This window comes from Bubalus bubalis, chromosome 7, assembly GCF_019923935.1.
Source record: "Bubalus bubalis isolate 160015118507 breed Murrah chromosome 7, NDDB_SH_1, whole genome shotgun sequence".
Lineage (NCBI taxonomy): Eukaryota > Metazoa > Chordata > Mammalia > Artiodactyla > Bovidae > Bubalus > Bubalus bubalis.
In genome coordinates, this window is record NC_059163.1 from 77248644 (window position 1) to 77274158 (window position 25515).

General features: G+C 36.8%; 1 protein-coding gene across 5 annotated transcripts in view; it reads right to left on the reverse strand.

The window, feature by feature from the left end:
- Window positions 1-25515, reverse strand: part of SLIT2 (slit guidance ligand 2) — a 403181-nt gene that overhangs the window by 55255 nt on the left and 322411 nt on the right. For 3 of the 5 annotated variants that reach the window (XM_044946045.2, XM_044946044.2, XM_044946043.2), the window contains 8 exons: window positions 22378-22446; window positions 19240-19311; window positions 18687-18758; window positions 16896-16967; window positions 13607-13770; window positions 13220-13252; window positions 3536-3660; window positions 3306-3403 (listed from right to left, as the gene is read on the reverse strand). In XM_044946045.2, the coding sequence (XP_044801980.1) occupies window positions 3306-3403; window positions 3536-3660; window positions 13220-13252; window positions 13607-13770; window positions 16896-16967; window positions 18687-18758; window positions 19240-19311; window positions 22378-22446 (705 nt within the window). The remainder of the gene's footprint in view (window positions 1-3305; window positions 3404-3535; window positions 3661-13219; window positions 13253-13606; window positions 13771-16895; window positions 16968-18686; window positions 18759-19239; window positions 19312-22377; window positions 22447-25515) is intronic. The other 2 variants (XM_006063259.4, XM_006063257.4) reach the window with 1 other exon arrangement.

The following is a 25515-nucleotide window of genomic DNA, read 5'->3' on the forward strand; positions in this document are numbered from 1 at the left end:
ACATGATCTGAGAATACCTCAATGTCTATTTTTCAGTTCAGTTCAGTCACTCAGTCGTGTCCGGGTGTTTGAAACCCCATGGACTGCAGCATGTCAGGCTTCCCTGTCCATCACCAACTCCCGGAGTTTTCTCAAACTCATGTCCACCGAGTCGGTAATACCATCCAAACATCTCATCCTCTGTCGTCCCCTTCTCCTTCTCCCTTTAATCTTGCCCAGCATCAGGGTCTTTTCAAATGAGTCCATTCTTTGCATCAGGTGGTCAAAGTACTGGGGTTTCAGCTTCAGCATCAGTCCTTCCAATGAATATTCAGGACTAATTTCCTTTAGGATGGACTGGTTGGATGTTCTTGCAGTCCAAGGGACTCTCAAGAGTCTTCTCCAACACTACAGTTCAAAATAAACAATTCCTTGGAGCTCAGCTTTCTTTATAGTCCAACTCTCACATCCATACATGACTACTGGAAAAACCATAAGCTTTGACTAGACAGATCTTTGTTGGCAAAGTAATGTCTCTGCTTTTTAATATGCTGTCTAGGTTGCTCATAGCTTTTCTTCCAAGGAGTAAGCGTCCTTTAATTTCATGGCTGGAGTCACCATCTGCAGTTATTTTGGAGCCCAAAATATAAAGTCTCTCACTGTTTCCATCATTTCCCCATCTATCTGCCATGCAGTGATGGGACTGGATGCCATGATCTTAGTTTTCTGAATGCTGAGTTTTAAGCCAACTTTTTCACTCACCTCTTTCACTTTCATCAAGAGGCTCTTTAGTTCTTCTTCACTTTCTGTCATTTGTGTGTCTGAAGTTATTGATGTTTCTACTGGCAATCTTGATTCCAACTTGTGCTGAATCCAGCCTGGCACTTTGCATGATGTATTTTGCATACAGTTAAATAAGCAGGTGACAATATACAGCCTTGATGTACTCCTTTCCTGATTTGGAACCAGTCTGTTGTTCCATGCTTGATTCTAACTGTTGCTTCTTGACCTGAATACAAATTTCTCAGGAGGCAGGTAAGGAGATCTGGTATTCCCATCTCTTGAAGAATTTTCCACAGAATGTTGTATGTAATCCACACAGTCAAAAGGTTTGGCATAGTCAATAAAGCAGAAATAGATGTTTTTCTGGAATGCTCTTGCTTTTTCCATGATCCAACGGATGTTGGCAATTTGATCTGTGGTTCCTCTGCCTTTTCTAAATCCAGCTTGAACATCTGGGAGTTCACAGTTCATGTACTGTTGAAGACTGGCTTGGAGAATTTTGAACATTACTTTGCTAGCGTGAGATGAATGCAACTGTGTGGTAGTTTGAACATTCTTTGACATTGCCTCTTTGGGACTGGAATGAAAACTGGCCTTTTCCAGTCCTGTGGCCACTGCTGAGTTTTTCAGATTTGCTGGCATATTGAGTGTAAAACTTCCACAGCATCATCTTTTAGGATTTGAAATTGCTCAACTGGAATTCCATCATCTCCACTAGCTTTGTTCGTCGTGATGCTTCCTAAGGCCCACTTGACTTCGCATTCCAGGATGTCTGGCTCTAGGTGTATGATCACACCATCATGGTTATCTGGGTCAATAAGATCTTTTTTGTATAGTTCTTCTGTGTATTTGTGCCATCTGTTCTTAATATCTTCGGCTTCTTTTAGGTCCATACCATTTCTGTCCTCTATTGTGCCCATCTTTGCATGAAATATTCCCTTGGTATCTCTAATCTTCTTGAAGAGATCTCTAGTCTTTCCCATTCTATTGTTTTCCTCTATTTCTTTGCATTGATCACTGAGGAAGGCTTTCTTATCTTTCCTTGCTATTCTTTGGAACTCTGCACTGAAATGGGTATATCTTTCCTTTTCTCCTTTGTCTTTCACTTCTCTTCTTTTCTCAGCTATTTGTAAAGCTTCCGCAGACAACCATTTTCTCTTTTTGCATTTCTTTTTCTTGGGGATGATCTTGATCACTGCCTCCTATACAATGCCACAAACTTCCATCCATAGTTTTTCACACACTCTGTCTATACGATATAATCCCTTGAATCTATTTGTCACTTCCACTGTATAGTCGTAAGGGATTTGATTTAGGTCATACCTGAAATGTCCAGTGGTTTCCCCTACTTTCTTTAAGTCTGAATTTGGCAATAAGGAGTTCATGATCTGAGCCACAGTCAGTTCCCGGTCTTGTTTTTGCTGACTGTATAGAGCTTCTCGATCTTTGGCTGCAAAGAATATAATCAATCTGATCCGAGTTGACCATCTGGTGATGTCCATGTGTAGAGTCTTCTCTTGCATTGTTGGAAGAGGAGGATTGCTATGACCAGTGCATTCTCTTGGCAAAATCTGTTAGCTGTTGCCCTGCTTCATTTTGTACTCCAAGGCCAAATTTGCCTGTTACTCCAGGTATCTCTTTACTTCCTACTTTTGCATTCCAGTCCCCTATAATGAACATAACATCTTTTTTTGGGTGTTTGTTCAAGAAGGTCTTGTAGGTCTTCATACAACCATTCAACTTCAGCTTCTTCAGCATTATTGGTTGGGGCACAGACTTGGATTACTGTGATATTGAATGGTTTGCCTTGGAAACAAACAGAGATCATTCTGATGTTTTTGAGATTACATCCAGGAACTGCATTTTGGGCTCTTTTGCTGACTATGAGGGCTACTCCATTTCTTCTAAGGGATTCTTGCCCACAGTAGTAGATATAATGGTCATCTGAGTTAAATTCACCCATTCCAGTCATTTTATTTCACTGATTCCTAAAATGTCAATGTTCACTCTTGCCATCTCCTGTTTGACCACTTCCAATTTACTTTGATTCATGGACCTAACATTCCAGGTTCCTATGCAATATTATTCTTTACAGCATCAGACTTTACTTCCATCACTAGTCACATCCACCACTGGGCGTTGTTTTTGCTTTGCCTGTGTCTCTTCATTCTTTCTGGAGTTATTTCTCCACTCTTCTCCAGTAGCATATTGAGCACCTACTGACCTGGGGAGTTCATCTTTCAGTGTCCTATCTTTTTTGCATTTTCACACTGTTCCTGGTTTCTCAAGGCAAGAATATTGAATTGGTTTGCCATTCCCTTCTCCAGTGAACCACATTTTGTCAGAACTCTCCACCATAACCCTGTTTTTAATATTGAAATATCTCTAATATCTATGAGAGGGACTAATATATATCTTCCTTATGAATTGAATTTCTAGTATTCTTTTTAAAATAAAGCCCTTGGATTTAAAAATAAAAAAAAATCATGTTTTCTTATTCTTGTTTCGATCCTTCAGACACAGATCATAGACTAATGGCCTACCAGAATCCATCTTTTTCTCCTTCTTTTAAGTGGCAAGTTCCTCCATGTTTACATGGGTTGCTGATGCACGCATGAATTGGAACATCACAATCCTGCCCCTGGAGAAGAAATGGTCAAGTTAAGTTGCATGCAAATAAAATAGTTCTCAGCACATAAAGAAATCACAACTGAATAATAAATACCCGTCAGGGAGAACTACTTTTTCAGATCCCACAACAGCTTCTACTTACCTTGAAACCATATGGACAGGTGCAGCGATAAAAGTCAACTGGGTCATTGTTACAGGTGCCATCATTTTTACATGGATTTGATAAGCAGGGATTACATTTAGCTAGAATATTGACATCCACAGGACCTACAAAGTGATTGAAAAATATGAGAAGAGGATGCTTTCTGTTTCCAGTTCACTGAAAACTATTTCAGTGCCTTAATGTACCAGTAAATTTTGTATAAGATTATTATACAATAATAATTTTGTATAAAATTATTATAAAGTAATAATTTATCTTCCATGACAAAAATTATGGAAGCCAGCACCATCATATCATCTTTAAGAACAAAACAGGAGGCCGCCTCATTGAGAGACAATGGTAAGAATCTCAGATGTCGAGGGGGACTCTAGGTTGTGCACTTAGGTGGTTAGGATCTGACATTTGCAATACCAATGTCAAAGGGTCAATCCCCTCATTAGCTGAACAGCTTATGTGGATGCTTTCATGGCCAGTGCTTGCAACTCAGCTGCTCGTCAGCTGCACGGAAAGGTACACCATGGATCCCAAAGCAGCATGCATGTGTGCCCATGTGTGTGCTGGGGGATGGGGGGGCAAGTCTAATGAATAAGTAGAAATTCATTAGTGTAATTAAAAATGCAACAGTATGTACCTGTCCTGCTAATAGTAGTTCAGGACTGTTATTTTCCTGCAGGAGATACAAAACAGTGCCATTTTTAAAATAAACCAAAAATGAAACCTCCATTATATTCTTGCTCATGTCCCTTTAGTTTTGTTAGCATATTGGCACGTGATGGGTAAGATTCCTGTATCTTTCTTCACTGTGAAGAAAAAAACCACTGAAGAGGTCACTACTTGCAATCTCTCCTCTTGGGGTACAAATTAAAAAGCTCTCATAATCCATGAAAGTTCTAGATTAAATGGAGGTTGAATTGAAGTTACTTTCCGTTGGTTGCACATATTTGTTCTGTAAGTGGCTAACAATGTAGATAGTGTACTGTCCTCAATAAAATTGCATTCTGTTGACGATAATTTTCACACCATTTGTGAAAGCTCACTAGACTGCCTTTTGGAAACGTCTGATGAGGACACCCTGGTGGAGTGCCATTTTTATATTTAAAATACAAATATTGTGTAACATAAACTATACTTTTGCTTTCACCATCAATCTCTGTAGTTCTTTATCCTCATTGGAACAAACAGTCATCATTCTAAGTGATGTTTCAGCACATAATTTCTAGCAAGTTATTTGAGCCCTCTCCACTCCCTTCCTATCACTGCTGTAACCTTCCAAGGTACCTCCCCCCAAAAGCCATATGACTTCTGCTGGTATAAACTTTCTTTAGTCACATTTTTCTACAGAGGTTTTATACTGGTAAGCTGTTGGTCTCCTTACAGAAACTCATATGAAAGAAAATGTGAATTAACATCACGGCCATTAAAACTATTCATATCTAAACCCTAACCTAAGAAATACACATTCATATTGTGGTTTTGGAGTACAATCCCAAAAGGTAGTGTTCTATATTCTTCAGGTTTTCTATTAACAAACACCTGAAATTTATTTAGACACAGTTTCCTGGTTTTTTTTTTTTTTTTTTACCTGTTTGGGAATAAACGACAGTCCTGGGGAGGACTGTGCTAATGGAACGGGGTGGTGTTTGAGCCGGGCGATGCCTGTCATTAGGGGAGGCCTTGCCAGTGTCCCCTCTGCTTTTTCTTGGTACCAGAATAACTAACGTAGTTTTTGTATCAAATTACAGTCATACTGAGTGAAGTTAAGTCAGATAAAGACAAATATATGATATCACTTCTAGGTGGGATCTAAAAAAATGGTACAAATGAACTTATTCACAAAACAGAAATAGTCACAGATGTATTAAACAATCCTATGGTTACCAGAGGGAAGGGAGGGAGAGGGATAAATTGGGAGATTGGGATAGACATACACAGTACTAGATATAAAATAGATGACTATTAAGGACCTAGTGTATAGCATAGAGAACTATACTCAATACTCTACATGATCTATATGTGGAAAGAATATAAAAAGAGTGTATATATGTACATGTATAACTGATTCACTTTGCTGTACACCTGAAACTAACACAACATTGTAAATCAACTATATTCCAATAAACATTATTTTAAAATTACAGTTGAGAAATTCCTGGAATTAATACCAAACTGAGCATCACAGAAACTTAATTTCTCACACTCCAAATGTATTTATCAATGAATTTAGCTACTCAGCACATTGAAGAAGTGAACGGTGGAAGTTAGAGCAGTAAGTTAAATTAATGTCACACACCACAGTAAATGACTGTGTGTTTGCTAAAATGATCACACTTAGAATCATCACTAGGAAAGGACATATATAAATGGTAATGGATCCCTGAGCTGAGCTAGAAGAAAGAAGAATCTTGGAACAAAGGCATAGGATGAAGCAGCTAAGACTGTACATCAGCAAAACCTCAAGTCGGCAAATGCAAGGACTGTAAACATTCATCTGGCCACTTCCCAAGACCTTAAGGAAAACTGTCTTTAGTCTATGTCTGTGCTTTCAACCTTGAAAGGCTGTGGTCTGAATGGAGGGATTCGGGGTTGGCAGCTTCTAAGTTTATTCTGTGGAATGTGACATTTTTCTAAAATTATGTTTGATTATTTAGATGAGAAGCCAGAGATTGTTTAAGGAAAAAAAACTGGGTATGTTTTTTAGAAGTATTTTAGTAGAGTATGCAGATGATAAAACTGCCAGGCTGAAGGAAAAAAAAAGATCCTGCATGCTGCAACTAAAATCTGGCATGGTCAAACATTTAAAAAATAAAAGAGAAAAAAAAAATTCCAGGCTGAAGTAGTCTCTGCCCTGATTTTAGCACAGTCAAGATTTATTTAATAAATATCTACAGAGCCATATCTGATTAATAAGCACTATCTAATTTCTCCACTTTTTTCCAGGACCAGGTTTGGCTTTTTATATAGCAAATCTGCTCAACTATTTTCAGTATCTGCAATTTCCTGTGGGTGTGGGAAAGGAGATGTGCTGCTTTCCTGACAAATTCGGCCTAGCTACAAGAATCAGCACAGCAAGCTTTCCCACGTGCACAGGCTTCCCTTGATGATTTCCTTAACCACAAATGGTTTTGGTTTTGGTGGCATCAGAATTAGGAACATATTCTTCAGCTTGGTAAAGTTGATTACTATGGCAACCATTCTATTTGCTTCTTTTTTCAAATCTCTCTTTTAAAATCAACGCTTCAAAGATAATTTCTTATTTACAGCACTTGAGTTGGAGAGAAAGGTAATTAAAAAGATGTTTGTGAATTATAGAATTTCCAAATAGCAGCATCCTCTTATATGTTCAAATGTCTTAAAATGATATTATTTCTCTTCCTATTTTATTTAAATTACAATTCCACCTAAACTAAATGTTCTTCTTATAATGTGATTTTTACATCCACCTAGTTTATCTAAGTCCATTTATTTTTATATTCTAACCTCTTGGAACTATATCCCTTGGACATACAAGTCAAACAGTGGAAGTATTGCCCCATGTGTAAAGTCAGATGCATTTCAAAGACAACTCAGGAAAAAAGTAGAGGATACTTAACACTGGGAGTTCAGTAATAGAGACATCTATGGATCAACTACTGAATGCAGCTGTAAGAGAATGTGGAAAATGGGAAGGCATGTTTTGGAATATGTGTTTTAAGTTTCTGCAAGGCAGGAGTTCACTAGGTGAATGGAAATATGAATTAGAAGTTCATAAGAAAAGTCATGGCTAGATACTTGAAGCTATGGGACTGAAAGTAATCATCAGAGCTGAGGAGAGAAGTCCACTGTGTCAATAGTAAAGAGTGGGTAAGAAAAAGAAGTCAGCAAAGAAATGAAGAGACAACAGGAATGTATAAGCAGCAGCAGTGGCCACCAATGTGCACGATGAAAAGAGGGCAAATAAAGAAGCTAAAAAGAAGCTACTAAAATGGGCAAGAGGGAGCCCACTGGTATCCCTATAGTTACAAGGAAGGGGTAGTTCAGTTCAGTCACTCAGTCGTGTCCGACTCTTTGAGACCCCATGAATTGCAGTACGCCAGGCCTCCCTGTCCATCAGTAACTCCCAGAGTTCACTCAAACTCAAGTCCATCGAGTCGGTGATGCCATCCAGCCATCTCATCCTCTGTCGTTCCCTCCTCCTCCTGCCCCCAATCCCTCCCAGCATCAGAGTCTTTTCCAATGAGTCAACTCTTCACATGAGGTGGCCAAAGTACTGGAGTTTCAGCTTTAGCATCATTCCTTCCAAAGAACACCCAGGACTGATCTCCTTTAGAATGGACTGGTTGGATCTCCTTACAGTGCAAGGGACTCTCAAGAGTCTTCTCCAACACCACAGTTCAAAAGCATCAATTCTTCGGTGCTCAGCTTTCTTTACAGTCCAACTCTCACATCCATACATGACTACTGGAAAAACCATAGCCTTGACTAGACAGACCTTTGTTGGTAAAGTAATGTCTCTGCTTTTGAATAAGCTATCTAGGTTGGTCATAACTTTCCTTCCAAGGGATAGAGATGGTCCCTAAATGACAGGGGGTTAAAATCCTACAAATGTGCATTATGTAAATGGTTAAACAAAAACACAAAGATGGGTATTACACCTCTGGGATCCCTGGGCTTGGACATTTGCTACAATCACATATGAACTTAGGCCAGAAAATTAACTTCTTAAATCACACTCAAGTGAAAAAGGGCACTAATTATTTTATGGAGTTACTATATCAGAGATAATATGGATGTACAACATTTAAGAACAGAATACAAATAATTGGTTCTCATCTCCTATTAAAATAAATATCTGTTAAAATTTCCCCAGTGTTCGAAGTTTTTTAAAAAAGTATAATAAAAAAATAGCCTTTGTTTTTTAAAGACAGTGCTTTTGGCAAATAACAATGTACAAACCTGAATATTTTTTTTAGCCAGTGAGAAAATCATAGCCCCCTACAGCTATGGTTATTTCAAATTTATAACTATGTGGTAGTGATACTAAATTTGAAGAGAATTTGATATGGTTTTAAATTCCACTTCAAAATTGATCTATTACAATTTACATTACTTTAGTTGGGTTAAATTATTTAATCCGCTTCATACGTTAAATAACTAAGCTCATTATTAACTGTTAATATTAATTAACAGTTTTGAGACACAAAATAAAAGACTTTGAGCTTGTTAAGAATATCCCCTCCCACACACCCTCCAACAAAGGATATTGATTCACTGGGGAAAAAAAAACCTGACAACATTACAATTTTATTACTGAGAGATGTGAGTTTTTCCTAGAAATTCCAGAACCTAGAGGATTCTTAACTTATAAAATTAGCAGAAGAGAGCAACCATGTGGTGGTGGAATGTTGGTCATTCTGGGATATGAAACGGTCCCAGGTTTCCTGACCCTTAGCTGATCTTCACAGATAAGTAATGAGATATGTTGAGCATCAGTTCCTCACCTCTTGATCTGGGTTCCTGGCTACCAGACACCTACCCATAGGAGCTGCTTCCCCTGATTTGTGTTCCATTCTTGTTCTACTTGACACACTATACCAGCCTCCTGTTCCCCTGATGGACCGAGTGGTACTGGTTGTTGCTGTTCAGTCGCCCAATTGTGTCTGACTCTTTGCGACCCTATGGACTGCAGCACACCAGGCTTCCCTGGCCCTCACCATGTCCCAGAGTTTGTCTGAGTTCATGTTCATTGCATCCATGATGCCGTCCAGCCATCTCATCCTCTGGCATTCTCTTCTCCTTCTACCCTCAAGCTTTCCCAGCATCAGGGACTTTTCCAGTGAGTTGTTTGTGCTCATCAGATGACCAAAACACTGGAGCTTCAGCTTCAGCATCAGTTCTTCCAGTGAATATTCAGGGTTGATTTCTCTTAAGATTGATTGGTTTAATCTCCTTGCTGTCCAAGGGATTTTAGGAGTCTTCTCCAGTACCACAGTTCAAAGGCATCAATTCTTTGGTGTTCTGCCTTCTTTATGGTCCAGCTCTCACAATCGTACATGACCACTGGGAAGACCATAGCCTTGACTATATGGACCTTTGTTGGCAGAGTAATGTCTCTGCTTTTCAACACACTGTGTAGGTTTGTCATAGCTTTCTTGCCATCAGAAGAAGCAATCGTCTTCTGATTTCATGGCTGCAGTCATTGTCCACGGTGATTATGGAGCCCAAGAAAAGGAAATCTGTGGTATTGGTTACATTTCCACAACTGTTTGGTTTGGATATACATTATTAACATTGTATATATGTTTCTACCACCAAACTTCCATATTGTTTTGTAATTATCTCTTAAAATGTATCTATTGGTAGAATATAAGCTCCATGAAGGCTAGAGATTTTCTGTCCTATTTATTATTGTATTCTTAATATCTTGGAACCACTCCTGTTGTATAATAGGAACTCACACAGTATTTGTTGAATGAAAGAAGCAATATACCACTTGTTTACATTAGACTGTTCATTCTTTAGGTGGCTTCCCAGGTGGCGCTAGTGGTAAAGAATCCACCTGCACTGCAGGAGACAGAAGAGAAGCGGGTTTGATCCCTGGGTTGGGAACATTCCCTGGAGGAGAAAATGGCAACCCACTCTAGTATTCTTACCTGGAGAATTCCATGGAGAGCAGCCTGGTGGGCTACAGTCCACGGGGTTGCAAAGAGTTGGACATGACTGAAGCGATTTATCATCACATGGTTCACTCTTAGCACATTTAAGTGTTTAATAAATGTCAAATTAAAAATGAACAATTTAGTTGTCTAAAGCTTCCTGAACCAAGAACAATAAAGGGACTATTAGAAATTAACAGTATTCTACATTCCATGCTGGTGTTTTCAATGAAAACCTGGAAAGGGCAAAATCTCCATTTTCTGCTTGAGCACTCTAATTTCATCTGATATTTAAAAGATGAAAGCAGGACACCTAGGTTATAACAACAAATCATGATCATCTGCTTCCCACTCAAGAATGTCCTAATCTGGGTATTAATTAAATATACTCTGATAATATATTTCATGCAATTCATTTATTTCTGTTGTACATTAAAACTATGATATTATACCACAAAGAAAATACTCTGCAAATGTAAGATAAAAATGGTATTGAGAGAATTGATTTCTCACGATAATAATACAGTGTTTTCTAGCAGAGAAAACATTTAAATTCTATTTAAATATAGCTATGTAAACATGTTTGCAAATAAAGAATATTCATCTTCCTGCTGAAATTTGAAATTACATATTTACAAACTTTAGTATTAGGAATACGTACTTACATGACTTTCATGAATAAATAAAACATATTAAACTGGCATAACTATGGCAAAAGTTAAATTAAAATATAAAAAAACAAAATTATAAAATATTTAAAGCAGCATTATTTTATTACTTTCAAGCTCATAAAGCATGTAAGCTCAAAAACATAGTACTCAGTAGATTTCCCAGAGTTAATTATTTTAACGAATGGATTAGAATACTGTGCCCCTTACCAATCCAATTAGTAAAGTAAATATTTCTAGCAAAGCACGTGAGACTGGTTCACAATATTTTGACAAATACTGGGCAATGTTGGCAAAGAACATTATGAGTTTCAATGTTTGCTATCTTTCTAAAATTATGTTATAGAAGAACCCAGTAAATCTAAAAGCTTGTTAAATGCAGTTACACTATATTTATTGAGTTTTGAATGTTTATGCTTCTTGCATAGACATTATACTTATGCTGTCCAGCTATGCAGTTTAAGGTATACCCTGAAATGTGTGTGATGTGTATGTGTGATGTGTTACTTTGATAACTCAGTGACTAGTAAACTAAACTGCCACAGTTCCAACATTTTCCTATATCACAGCTGGGCTCCTGCAGTTCCTCCAACCTGTCCTTACACTTGCCTGCTGTTCAAACAACTGGCCTACACATTCCTGCAAGAAACCTTTCATAGCTACTCTGAAAGGACGTCTTCCTCTGAGCCCCGTAGCAACAGCACTACTGAATATGGTAGCCATTAGCTACATACCACTACATTTAAATTTAAATACAATTAAAAATTCACTTCCTCAGTAGCCTTAGCTACATTTCAACAACCACATGTGGCTAGTGCCTACCATATTTGGATAGAACAGGTACAGAATATTTCTGTCACTGAAGAAAGTTCTATCAGGCTCTACTGATCCAGACCAATGTTCCCTTAGTATAGCTTATTTCCATTCATGCTATACTAAGAACAAATAATACTATTAATGGAAAAAAAGTCAAACCAGTTAGGTATAAAGAGACATTTATTTTATGCATGTATGTTCATTTGTGGCTCAGACGGCAAATCGTCTGTTTGCAATGCAGGAGACCTGGGTTTGATCCCTGGTTTGGGAAGATCCCCTGGAGAAAGAAATGGCAGCCCACTCCAGTATTCTTGCCTGGAAAATCCCACGGCGGAGCCTGGTAGGCTACCGTCCATGGGGTCGCAAAGAGTCGGACACGACTGAGCGACTTCACTTTCACTTTCATGTTAATTTGTATTCATCAGATTTCTGAGAACATTTAATAGATTAATATGGACTATGATGCTTTAAGAATGAATCTAAGTATGTAGCTTTTCTCAAATTTACATTATCGTGAAATTATTTTTTCAAGAAATATCACTATGGAATCCTAAATTTAGAATTATAGATAAACACCAGCATTTTTCAAAGTGGAGTATGAGCATCCCTGGGTACAAAGAAGTGTAAAAATAGTCTGCAATTGCTCAATTTGCCCGTATAGCCCTTCTAGAATTACTCTGCCCAATAATATGCCTACAAGCAAGCTTTATGGCAGTTTCTCATTCCCTATCTCCACTCTGACCTTACAAAAAAATGGTATACTTCTCAGTCCACCAGAAATTTACCACGTAGCACACTGCTCCAAGGGAATGTCAGAGATTATAAAATAATAATTTAAAACACTGGTTATTTGCAAAGGCTCTTACAGTCAATGCATATAATCCCAGAGAGGCATTTCCAATAATATTTACAGTTTGAATGTAAGTGTTAACATATTGATAAATAACTATGCTGCCCCAACCAATGCTCAATAAGTATTACTGGCAACACTTACTTCTAAGAAAAACTTAGAAACTCATAGATCTTTACTGGTAACAAATTTTAAAATGCAAAATATATACATATTTTTTGTAGCAAAGAATGATACAATTCTCTGAGGCATTTGAAATATAAATTCAAGGAGAAAAATAAAGTTCAAGAAAAAAAAACAATGCAAAATATTGAGGATCTTCTTTTTATTTCTTTCAAAATTAGCTGTGATATTTCGATTTACTTGATTAGAAAAAGTGGAAAGATACACAAAACAACTTTAACACTGGTTATCTTTTGGCATTATCCTTAATTGTTACATTTAGTTCTTCAGTCTCTTATTGTTCACATTTTCTTTTTCTTTAGATTTTCTACATTGGACATAGATTAGTTTTGTAATAAGAGAAGAAAATATCTGTTACTAAGACAGTGTATAGAATTCACAAGTACATAAAACAAAGGGAAAATAAAAGGATCCAAACAAGTGGGAACAGCACCATCAACATAGGAAGAGTGCAGCACAAGAGGTGAGGCAGAAGGTCTGGCCTGAACATGGGGAAGGGCTCGTGCCTCCTTACCTGGCATCAGGAAGCCACAGGGCCCTGGAAGCCCTAGGAGCAGGGCACACGTTTAGACAAAGCAAAAGCAAAATATTTTACTTGTTAGAGGCCATGAGAAGAATTTCCAGAAATTGTGTACTCTTCATTTCTCCTTATATTTTAAAGAAAACGTAGTCATTTCCAATGCATTGTTTCTGCAATTTATTTGAAAAGCCTAGTTCTTTACTAGGGCTCCTCATGTAACTGCTCTGTTTTCTCCAAGCACAGGAGGAAACAGTAATTATTTATTGGAGTTTTTCAGCTGTCTCTCTGAAACCTAGCAGCCCATGGTTTTCTGTTTCTTTTTTAAAATTAATACGATCAAGTTTTATTTACAGAAGAAGGACAAATAGTTAAAAACCATACCTTGACATGTAAATTTTTTGGAGGGAGTTGTGAGAAGTAGTTTATCTGCCATTTCTCCAGGACCAGCACAGCGAGCAATTCCCGGCTCTTTGTATTCCGACTTTACCCAGTCGGATAACCACTGCATGTTACAATCACAGTAAAGAGGGTTGGCTCCAATTGCTCTGGAAAACATCACCACAAAAGCACACAAAGGTACACGCACACACACACAAATATGGAAGTATTGTTATTTCCTAAGGGAATGTAACTTGGTGATGCTTACTAAAAGTCCCTATAGATTTGCTGATAAAAATGAAAATTGGAGGCATTAGGGATTAGGGATTCCCCATTTTTCTCACTTATGTGCAGTGTGATTTAGTGAGTTGTCACCCGTGTTAACATTTAGCCGGCTTTATAAGGTCTCCCGTATTTGCAGACAGCTTTATACTGGGTACAAGCATGCCCTACGTGTAGATAACACTTCCTTCATTCACCAATGGTTTACTTAGAATCCAATCACTATGCCAGGTCTGAGGACTCCGCTGTGAGTAATACATTATTTTTAACCTCCAAAACTCCTTCTGCAAAGGAGAGTAACATAAACTCATACCTACAAATAATTTTCACTATAAGTGGTATAGTAGAAGAATTTATAACTCAACAAAGGGTAACGTTTTTGGGAGCCTGGTGGTTTAAGAAGTCTGATCTTTTAGATATTTGGATTTAAGCAGATGGAGAAGGTTGGAAAGGATGGTTTAGAGTAAAAGATCAGTACAAGACAAGACAATAAGGATGGATGTAAAATAATAAAGGTGCATAAAGCTAGCTCCCCAAAGCTGATTTTGAATTCACTCTGTCTCTTTAGAGTTTTTCACATTAGAAAATGAAAAACTGGTGCCTATTTATATAAGCAGCTATAGTGATAGGAAAAATAATCAAGATAATAGCATTTATTGCATCATTATGATATACTAGAACTGTGCTAAGCCATTTCTATTACTTATCTCATTTTATTCTAAATAGAAGAGGTATGAGATCAATACTGTTAATAACCAGTTTACAGATTGAAAAACTGAGGCCAGAGACATTAACCAATGGGTTCACAAGCTTCCCAAGCCTGGGCACAAACAGTATATGCATGAAGAAGCATTTAAAAACTGATTGATTCTGATTTATAATTAACTTCAAGTTAGTAATATTTCTAGGTATATGGTTTATGCAAAATTATTCTTATATGACGAGACTTTCAATTATGCTTACAAAACCACAATACTTCATATTGTAGCTGTTTTAATGCCCAACTTTGGCCAAGAATTGGAGTGAAGTAAATGTTATGCTCACATGTATTTCAGATTCAAACCTTTCTTCTAAATTAAAAATGAGGAAAATGATGTTTTTGAGCTATTGGATCTCATCTCTACTGACATTTCCTAACTCCTTACTGTGCCAACAGACACAGTTAGAAAAGTGAATGGAGCAGAGCTCTCTATGACCCAGGGAGTAAAAGACAATTGTATAAAATGAAATACATGACAAAATAAGACACATGACAAATGGCTCTCACTGCTGGGGAGAAACGTCACATAGCTCAAGCAGCACGTTCCTAGGCAGACTTTTGTAGTTCAGCACCCCAATACTAGCAGAATGGCCATTTCTTTAGCCAGCACTCAGCCACAGCACCATAGTCCTGCACCCCTGAGCCAGGGGTCTCATTCACATGGACTCTCAGGCAAGTGGCTTCCTTGGAATTTGTAGAGGAGTGGCCCTGACGTCCACTTTGAGGTAGGTGCTAGGCTGACACGTGAAAAAAATGGAGGTCTTGCCTCCAGGGACCTGGTGGTTTAATGTAAGGGATATTGAAAGTAAGCACCAGTCAGATGGACAAAAACCTCCATTGATAACAGAGCCTCTCTAAGGGAAATGCAGATGTAGCACAGTTGACTACTGGCTCCTATTCTCTGCCCATTTCCTTCTCTCAATTATCTGAACTTCTTATCTTCTTGGAGTTCGGTAGGTTTTGGAGAGGAGGACAAACAGAAGAAAAAATATAGTAACTTCTTCTGGAGAACCAGGAGCCAACTGACAACGATGTCTAAACTGTCACCAGGTGACACCAAACTGAGCCTGACAAAGCTCTGGATTCCAGGGCTGGTCTCTGAACTTCCTTACAGGTTTGCTACAGTCTTAACAGTACAACTAACAGTAATGAAATAGAGGAATTTGATCCAAGTGAGATTTTTTATGGACCTCATTAATAAACTGCTTTATTGTACTCCCAAGGAATATGGAGGTATAAACAACCTGTCATAAGAAAGAATGCAAAGGAAAAACATTTCACCCAGTGTGAGAATTTGGCCGTTTCCCTCTATCACATAGTAATATCTAAACATTCTCTCATTTATTTTTACATGGTACCATAGTCAATGCTAGGCTTCCCCAGTGGCTCAGTGGTAAAGAATCCACCTGCAGTGCAGGAGACACAGGCAGGAGAGATGAGGTTCATTCCCTGGGTACAGAGAACCCCCTGGAGAAATGAAATGGCAACCCATTTCAGTAGTCTTGCCTGGGAAATCTCAATCCAAGGGGTTGCAAAAGAGTCAGACACAACTGAGCAATTAAACAACAATGATAGTCAATGCTGAGTAATATTTGCTCAATAAATGAATCCAGTTTGAGCAAATCAGGGTGGGCTTCTTGGAGAAGGTGACAATTGGGATGTGACTTGGATAAACAAGGTTTGGGCAGACTGAATTGAAGGTGATATAATATTCAGAATCAGAGAATATTAAGAGAAAAGGAATAGACTAGGAAGCTGGGGGAGTTCCCTGGTGGCTCAGACGGTAAAGAATCTGCCTGCAATATGGGAGGCCTGGGTTGGATCCCAGTGCTGGGAAAATGCCCTGGAGAAGGGAACGGCTACCCACTCCAATATTCTTGCCTGGAGAATTCCATGGACAGAGGACCCTGGAAGGCCCTCTCCATGGGGTCGCAAAGAGTAGGAAACAACTGAGAGACTTTCATTCATTCATTTACTCATTCAGGAAGCTGGGGAGCCACGTTTGTAATAGGAGATATTTTTATAAGCAAAGAGAACTCAACTAACAAGGAGTTAGGAGCAGAAGGATAAATTGAGGCTATCTTGTAAAGAGCACTGAATTTAGATTTAAAATCTTTAGATCTTCTTTAAAGATGGAACCAATCACATTTTATGATATGACAATAAAAAATGGCAGGGGACCATTTGTTCCAAACTCACTTGCCAGGGAGAGTTTGATCCTAAACCTATATTCATGAAATAGATACTCACAGGTGTGATAATGCAGCAAGATCATTGAAAGCACCTTCAGGCACAACAGAAATGTCGTTTCCATGTAAAGAACTAAAAACAAGGAAAAGAAAAATTAAATTTCCTATTATTTCAGGGAGTTCAGAAAAATCCTCAATATATGAGTTTTCAGTAACAGTTCTTTAAAATCAGTGTAGAAAATGGTATATTAAACAGATAGTCTTCACATAACTGGATAGCTATTTGGGGAAGCAAAAAGTTAGCTCCTACTTCATATCATATGCATAATAAATTTTATATAGAAGAGTTAAATGCAAAAATAAAACTGAAAATGTACTAAAGTAAACTACAGATGAATTCCTTTTTATAAAAATGGGATATGTAAGGCTTTTTAAAGTTCTATGTTATAAAACTCAGAAATCATAATGAAAAAGAGTGACATATTTTTGACAATGTAAAATATAACCATAATATAAAACAAGTCCCACTGCATAGCACAGGGAACTATTTTCAATCTTGTAATAAACTATAATGGAAAAGAATCTGACAAATAATATATACATACATGTATATATATGTTTGTGTGTGTGTGTGTACCAAATCACCTTGCAGCAATAAGAAACCAATACAACACATCAACTATATTTCAATTAAAAAAAGATTACATATAGAAAACAGAATGGGAAGTATCTGCAACATACATAAGCTATAAATATGTTAATTCCTTTGTAAAAAAGACCTGTAAACTTAGAGTCAAGTGATAAAGGCAGGTATGTTAATAAGGAAAAGACAAAGTAACCATAGGAAATGGGAATTAATATGATCAAGCTAATAGAATAAGAAATGCAAACACTCAATAAACAAAATATACTCAAATGCTCTAGTAACTGGAATTGCAAATTAAAAGAGGAATGGAAAATAATGTTCCATCTGTCATATGACAAAAATGAAGGGATTTATAATATTTAATATTTTCAAGAGTGCTTTGAAATGGATAGTCTATTAAAATAATACATTTTAAAATTGTTTGGTGGACAAAAAGATGACTACTTTTGGTATTCTTCTAATATGCTTGACAGTAACATGGATGTGTAGGATGTTCATTCCAGCACTGTATAAAATAATGAAAATTTGGAATTAACCCAATGACAGTAAAGATGAGGATACTTAAATAAGCTATGGTTCCTCCATTCTATGAGTCTGTAGCAGTTAAAGAGCTGAGGAATATTATGTTTGATGGAATGGTAAATCTAAAATCTAAAGCATATCGCTAAATAAAGTCAATGACAGACTTAAAAAAATCTGTTTATGGTTTTTAAATTATATTGCTGTGGGCATAAATATATCAACATATTAAAAAAACATAAAAAATAACCAGAAGATAACATTAAACTGTTTAACTGTCAATTCTGGGGAGAGAATTGGGATACAAGACCATATTTTACTTCATGTACTGTAAGATAAATTTTGTATAATAAAAATATTTTGTGTTGTATTATGTAACTTTTAAAGAAATTAAAATTTTCTATTTTTTTTCAAAATTAGATCCATATAAAATTGTATCTTAAACTCATATATTATCAAATAAATGACCAAAGCAACAACATATTACAAAAGAAAATATTATGTTGTCCAAGTAAAATCTGTTGAGAAATGATACAGTAAGATATAATTTTCCATTTCCACATCTGTAGTAAATTCTAATGCATATAATCAAAAAATCCCCAAAATAAAGCAGGTAAATTACTAAAAAGCAACATAAAACCCAGATTCTCAAGAAATAAAGTATTTTGTTAAACATAAGATGCTTACAGTAATCGAAGAGACTTCAGTCCATCGAAGGTTCGAGGAGGAATACATCTCAAACGGTTGTAACTAAGAATTCTGAAAGCACACACAAGCCGATTTGTTTTACTCAGATATCCCCAAATGGCCAAATATAATTTTTAAAACAAAGCAACTGAAAAGGGTTATTTGAGCATCTTAAAAAAACTGAGGGCTCTGAGGCATCGTATTTTGTTAATCTTTGTGCTGTTTCACTACTACAACACAGTTAATTCTAAAATACAGCCTAGAAAGCTTCCTACGGCTGTTGTTGATTGTTGTCTCAACTGTGTTCTCTGTAAGGTGACTTCCTCCAGAAGTCTATCTTAAGGATTTCTCCCAACCCTGCCACAAATGTAAGTTATTCTTTGTTTCTCTCATAGAACCCGACACTTTTTATAGGATCTATATTTGTTTATCGAGGTTTTATTTGTCTGTTTCTCCCAACAGTATTAACATTCCTGAGGGCAGAGACTGTTTTGTACATCAGGAATGTCCAGTGAATTAAGGAATTAACTTAGTATCACACTTTCATACTCACAAAGTGAGGAGCTGGGTCATGTTGCTGAAGCTCTGATTAGAGAGGGTGCTTATTCTGTTGTTACTTAAGTCTCTAAAAAAGAAAAAGAAAAAAACAGGTCTACTGTTACATAGACATTGACATATTAGTGATTCTTAGAAAGAGAAGGTTCTTCCTGTTCACAGTTGTAGCAGCATTGGTTAGGACTTAGCTTTTGTCTGGAAATAACAGAACATTGGGTAATCCTCTGAGGTACATAATTATTCATCATTATTCATGCCCAAGCCTGCTGAAATTAGAAACGACCATATGCCTTGCTCCCGCCAGTGAAGTGTGGCCACCAGAGCTGGTTGAACTTCAGAACAAAAGCTTCAGAGTAAGCTCACTTTTCCCTTAACCCTCTGCTCCTTCCTCTGCAAGGCTCCTGACATTCCACAGAGAAGCCCTCCCATTACTGGGTTCCAGGGCAATCACATGGAATCCATTCACAACAGACACATTTGACAGCTGAGAAATAAACCTTTGTTCTCAAAATTTCCATCGGTTATACTTTATCTTCACTGTCACATACAAATAGTCAAATAGGATAACTGAAAGAATCCCTCATCTAATTACATTGACAAAGCCATCATTAAAAACAACACCATAATTAAAAATTGCCTTTGGCAAAGTCACTGGCACACGGTTGGTTCTTAGTAAATGTCTGTTTAATAAATGATGAGTAAATGAGAGACATGTGAATTTTCTACCCATGCCAAATGGGTATTTCCAAGCGTAATTTGTATCACAGGTTGTAAATGATATGCAGTGAACTTGATCTTATTTTTATTTTATATAATGTATACTGCTTGTGCCAAGTTGCCTCAGTTGTGTCTGACTCTTTGTGACCCCATGGACTGCAGCCCACCAGGCTCCTCTGTCCATGGAATTCTCCAGGCAAGAATACTGGAGTGGGTTGCCATGCCCTCCTCCAGGGGATCTTCCTGACCCAGGGATTGAATCGCATCATTTATATCTCCTGCATTGGCAGATAGGTTCTTTACCACTAGCACCATCTGAGAAGCCCATATAATGTATACATGATATATATAATATTAATAATGACATATAATAATGACATATTATAAGCATAATAATATATAATGCAGCATAATATATAACATATATAATGATGTTTTCCATTCTGCTTTAGAAAAAATGGGTGAATATATACATACATACACTCACATACATAAAACAGTGTGATACACGTTAGGGAATATTCAGTGATTTTTATCTAAAACAAAATGCCAAATATATAACTAAAGGAAGATTGATGAATAAATGGGAGATTTGGATTGTACTTTATGTTCATTTATGTATGTGTGTGTATTTATGTTTAGTATATTTTTCAGAAGAAAATTTATGAATAAGTACAAGACTTAGAAAAGATGCTTCAGATTATCCACATTAAAATGTCAAAGTATCAGTAAATGGACCAATGAAACTGTGAAATGGTGGGAATGTTACAGAAGCTTTAAAATCCATCTTAGTTGCTGAAGTACTATGGCTAAATTTAAAAAATAAATACATTTATACTAGCAGTAGTTACTGGCCTGAAAGTCAAAGTTGCTCAGTCGTGTCCGATTCTTTGCGACCCCATGGACTGTAATCCATGGAATTCTCCAGGCCAGAATTCTGGAGTGGGTAGCCTTTCCCTTCTCCAGGAGATCTTCCCAATCCAGAGATCGAACCCAGGTCTCCTGCATTGTGGGCGGGTTCTTTACCAACTGAGCTATCAGGGAAGTCCAGTTACCTGCCTAGAGTTTTATAGTGAGTCATTGGTAAAACCATTTCTGGATCTATAAATTGTCATTTTTCATTTCTAAACTGGTTTTAAATAATCACATGCTGTCTCACAAATGACCCAATTCTGCTGAACTGACCCTTTGGAAACTGCAGCAATTTAATGGTTTATTTAACAGAACAAATGTATGTAATCAGTTCTTGCTGCTACTAAATAAATAACTAGAGGGAGAACAAGACATCTTGTAGGGTATTCTTTTTTCTTAATTTAACCATTTGTGAGTTAACAGTCCTATATACTTCAAACAAAGTGTTTGATTTTCACATACTTTTAAGGAAAACTGAAAAGGATCAACAACATTTTAACTAGCTTTCATGTGCTCAGGGTAAAGTTTACAGTGAGAAACATAATTATGTAGGTAGCTACCTAGGTTTCTAGTATTCACTAATTAGGAATAAATCCCTCTTTTCTAGGAATACTAGAAATCTAAGACAGTTATAATTACTCTAAAATCAAACAGATTTAAAAATAAAGTATTTCCCTTTATATCCAATATTGTTGCTGATTTTTTTTGTTTTGCTACAAGTTTTATCAATTACCAACAATGCTATTCTAAGTGTGACATTATATACAGAAGATTATATCTTTTAAGAAATATTGTGCACATAACTAGATTGAAAAGAAATGCTTGTATGTTTAAGTATACTCTTATATTTACAATTAAAGACTGTAAGAAATTGTTTACATACATTAATGAAAGAGAGATGATACTTTAAGATGACATCAAACCAAACTAAAAACAATTCAATGTTTGATGTTTATACTCAGAATGTCAGCATCTTTGTCAACTGTACTTCAGTACTATGTAAGTAAACATGGATTTTAGAAAATAAATTTAAATACTGGAAACCCATACCTTAATTCATAATGTATTATATGAGAATAAAGCCTAAAAACTAGATTTATAATATAGTATCAGTAATGCCCTTACCATCTGCTCCGTTTTGTTTAAAGTTGAGAATATAAACATTGTTTTCCATTTTTCTTTCCTTAGATTGTCATTAAATAGCTCACATTCATCTTCAATAGAAGTATTCAACTTACTGCAAGTCTATAATTCTCTGATACTTAGACTTAATCATATTTGCACTTTACACAGAAGAAGACCTTCCTCTAAGATGCACAATTGCCCGACTGATAATCAATGAAGATGTAGCTAGTGATCCAGAACCACAATGAGCAAGACAAAAAGCATCTAACTGAAAACAATTTATAGAATCTGAAAGGCTCACTAAATCTTCTGCCCCTACTATCCACATTTACATGAAAGCAAATAAGATGTCAAAAACAGAAAAATACCATACATTACTCACATAAGTGTTAAATGTTTGTAGTTAGAGAGTTCCTTAGGAACCAGGGTAAACTGGTTCCCATCCAGATACCTAAAAACAAAGAAAATATTATTTTTTTAAAAAGTAACAGTAGTGAATCAGAAAATAGTTGAGCAATATTTCACTCTTAATTGAAGCAAGGAGACACTTGACAATTTTGGCTTTACAAGGTCATGTTCCCAGATAGGATTGCTATTTAACAGAAGTAGAGAAAAAACACACACACAGTTGTCCAATCCAGTAGAATTCTTCTGTGGATTACTTACGCTGAATTATAAAACCAAAGAGAGACTGGTGAGTCCAGCCCTTTGTGGTTTATCTAAGAAGGCAAGGCATGTATCCAACCATTTGTGTGTCAGCAAGAAGCGCCAATCAGTCAACCGTATTTTTAATCGGCCTTCAGTGTTCTTGTGTCTACGTGGGACCGATACCATGAAATGCATTCACTACTGGCAGAAACTTGTTACTACTGACAAGACCAGTCTTCACCACCTTATTGTATCAATATGCTTAGTAAATAACAATGGGTGATTGAACAGATATATTTGGGAATTTTAATGTAATTAGATTTCAATTTAAAAGGATCTTAAAAATAGTTTTTACCCTTGTATGTTTGCTTGGTGATATTAATTTTAGGAGGTTTCATAGAAAATTATGACATCTAATGCACAAAAACAGTACATTTATGTAAAAGTAATAATAAAATAAAACATGTTAGTAAAATTTCTCTTTCTGATTAGAGTCAACAGAATGATGAGAAAATAAGGGCTAACAGACAAAACACAGAAATAAATCCTTAAAGGCATATTCATGATATCACAAAAAGAAAAATAATTCCATCTCCTCCCAAGGCTGTTCTTCCCCAGAATGTAGAGGCTGATGAGTAGAAACGTTTTTCAGCAACTTCGCCCTCTGGTTACAGATGTGTCCACGAACAACCCTGCCGCAGCAGGCATGTAGCCCTGCCGCGCCAGCGCTGTGGCCTATCTCCAGATCTCAGATTGACATTCATATTTTTGCTGGATACACAAGTAGCTGAGCAATTTTCTAAGATGACAAGCTATTTCACATATTTCAACAAGATAAAAGTTATATAAAAGGCACAAGTTATCAAAATATGTAATAAAGGTGTGATGAAGAGTCAGGCTTTTGTTAGGACTTCCTATGCCTATTCAAATTTTCTGACTCGGTCTTATTTCAACTCCTCTCCTCTTTCATTTCTCTAGCTAAGAATTTATTGGTACCACTAGAGGGAAGCATAATCCCATATACTTCAGGACTTTCCCTTTATTCCAGAAAGCATCCTAACACGAAGCTAAAAATTTTCAGAAAGTGCACTATGGTTGCTTACACGGGAAACAATCTAAGACAGAAACTACATGGAAATGATTAAAAACAATGGATACCATTTGTTCAGAATTGTTCACTGCTACACACTTATTTTTGCCAAATTCTTTAATAATTTAATATAATATGCCCATAGAAATTTTCTAATACATATAGCATATATGTTACTGGAAAGAGGGATCCTGTTGAGGTGGTATGGTTCTAAGAATAAACTCTTGGGGCAGTAAAGCAAAAATGCACAGAAGGTGAGTTAATATCTTCCTCATCTCTAGAACATATTTTCTTTTAAAAAATTACTTTTTAATAATTTATACAGGAATAGATTGAAGATTCAACTATCTGACAGAAGAAACACATAGATGGCATAGACAAATCAAGCAGGTTTTCAGATATAGATTAATAAAGAAATTAAAAGACAAACTACCACACAATTGCACTCATCTCACACTCTAGTAAAGTAATGCTCAAAATTCTCCATGCCAAGCTTCAATACTACATGAACTATGAACTTCCAGATGTTCAACATGGATTTAGAAAAAGGCAGAGGAACCAGATATCAAATTGCCAACATCAGTTGAATCATCGAAAAAGCAAGAGAGTTCCAGGAAAACATCTACTTCTGCTTTATTGACTATGCCAAAGCCTTTGATTGTGTGGATCACAACAAACTGTGGAAAATTCTGAAAGAGATGGGAATACCAGACCACCTGACCTGCCTCCTGAGAAATCTGTTTGCAGGTCAGGAAGCAACAGTTAGAACTGGACATGAAGCAACAGACTGGTTCCAAATCGGGAAAGGAATACATCAAGGCTGTATATTGTCATCCTGCTTATTTAACTTCTATGCAGAGTGTATCATGAGAAACGCTGGGCTGTATGAAGCACAAGCTGGAATCAAGACTGCCAGGAGAAATATCAATAACCTTGTATACGCAGATGACACCACCCTTATGGCAGAAAGTGAAGAAGAACTAAACAGCCTCTTGATGAAAATGAAAGAGGAGAGTGAAAAAGTTGGCTTAAAACTCAACATTCAGAAAACTAAGATCATGGCATCCAGTCCCATCACTTCATGGCCAATAGATGGGGAAACAATGGAAACAGTGAGAGACTTTATTTTTTTAGACTCCAAAATCACTGCAGATGGTGACTGCAGCCATGAAATAAAAAGACGCTTGCTCCTTGGAAGAAAAGCTATGAGCAACCTAGACAGCATATTAAAAAGCAGAGACATTACTTTGCCAAAAAAGACCTGTCTAGTCAAGGCTATGGTTTTTCCAGTGGTCATGTATGGATGTGAGAGTTGGACTATAAAGAAAGCTGAGTGCAGAAGAATTGGTGATTTTGAACTGTGGTGTTGAAGACTCTTGACAGTCCCTTGGACTGAGAGGAGATCCAACCCGTCCATCCAAAAGGCAATCAGTCCTGAATATTCACTGAAAGGACTGATGCTGAAGCTGAAATTCCAATACTTTGGCCACCTGATGCAAAGAACTGATTCATTTGAAAAGACCCTGATGCTGGGAAAGATTGAAGGCAGGAGGAGAAGGGGACGACAGAGGATGAGATGTTTGGATGGCATCACCGACTCAGTGGACATGAGTTTGAGTAAACTCTGGGAGTTGGATATGGACAGGGAGGCCTGAAGTGCTGCAGTCCATGGGGTTGCAAAAAGTCAGACACGATTGAGTGACTGAACTGAACTGAAAATTATTTGATGGGAATCTGGTAAAAGGACAAAGGCATGGGTCAGTTAAAATGGTAGAAAAGGGA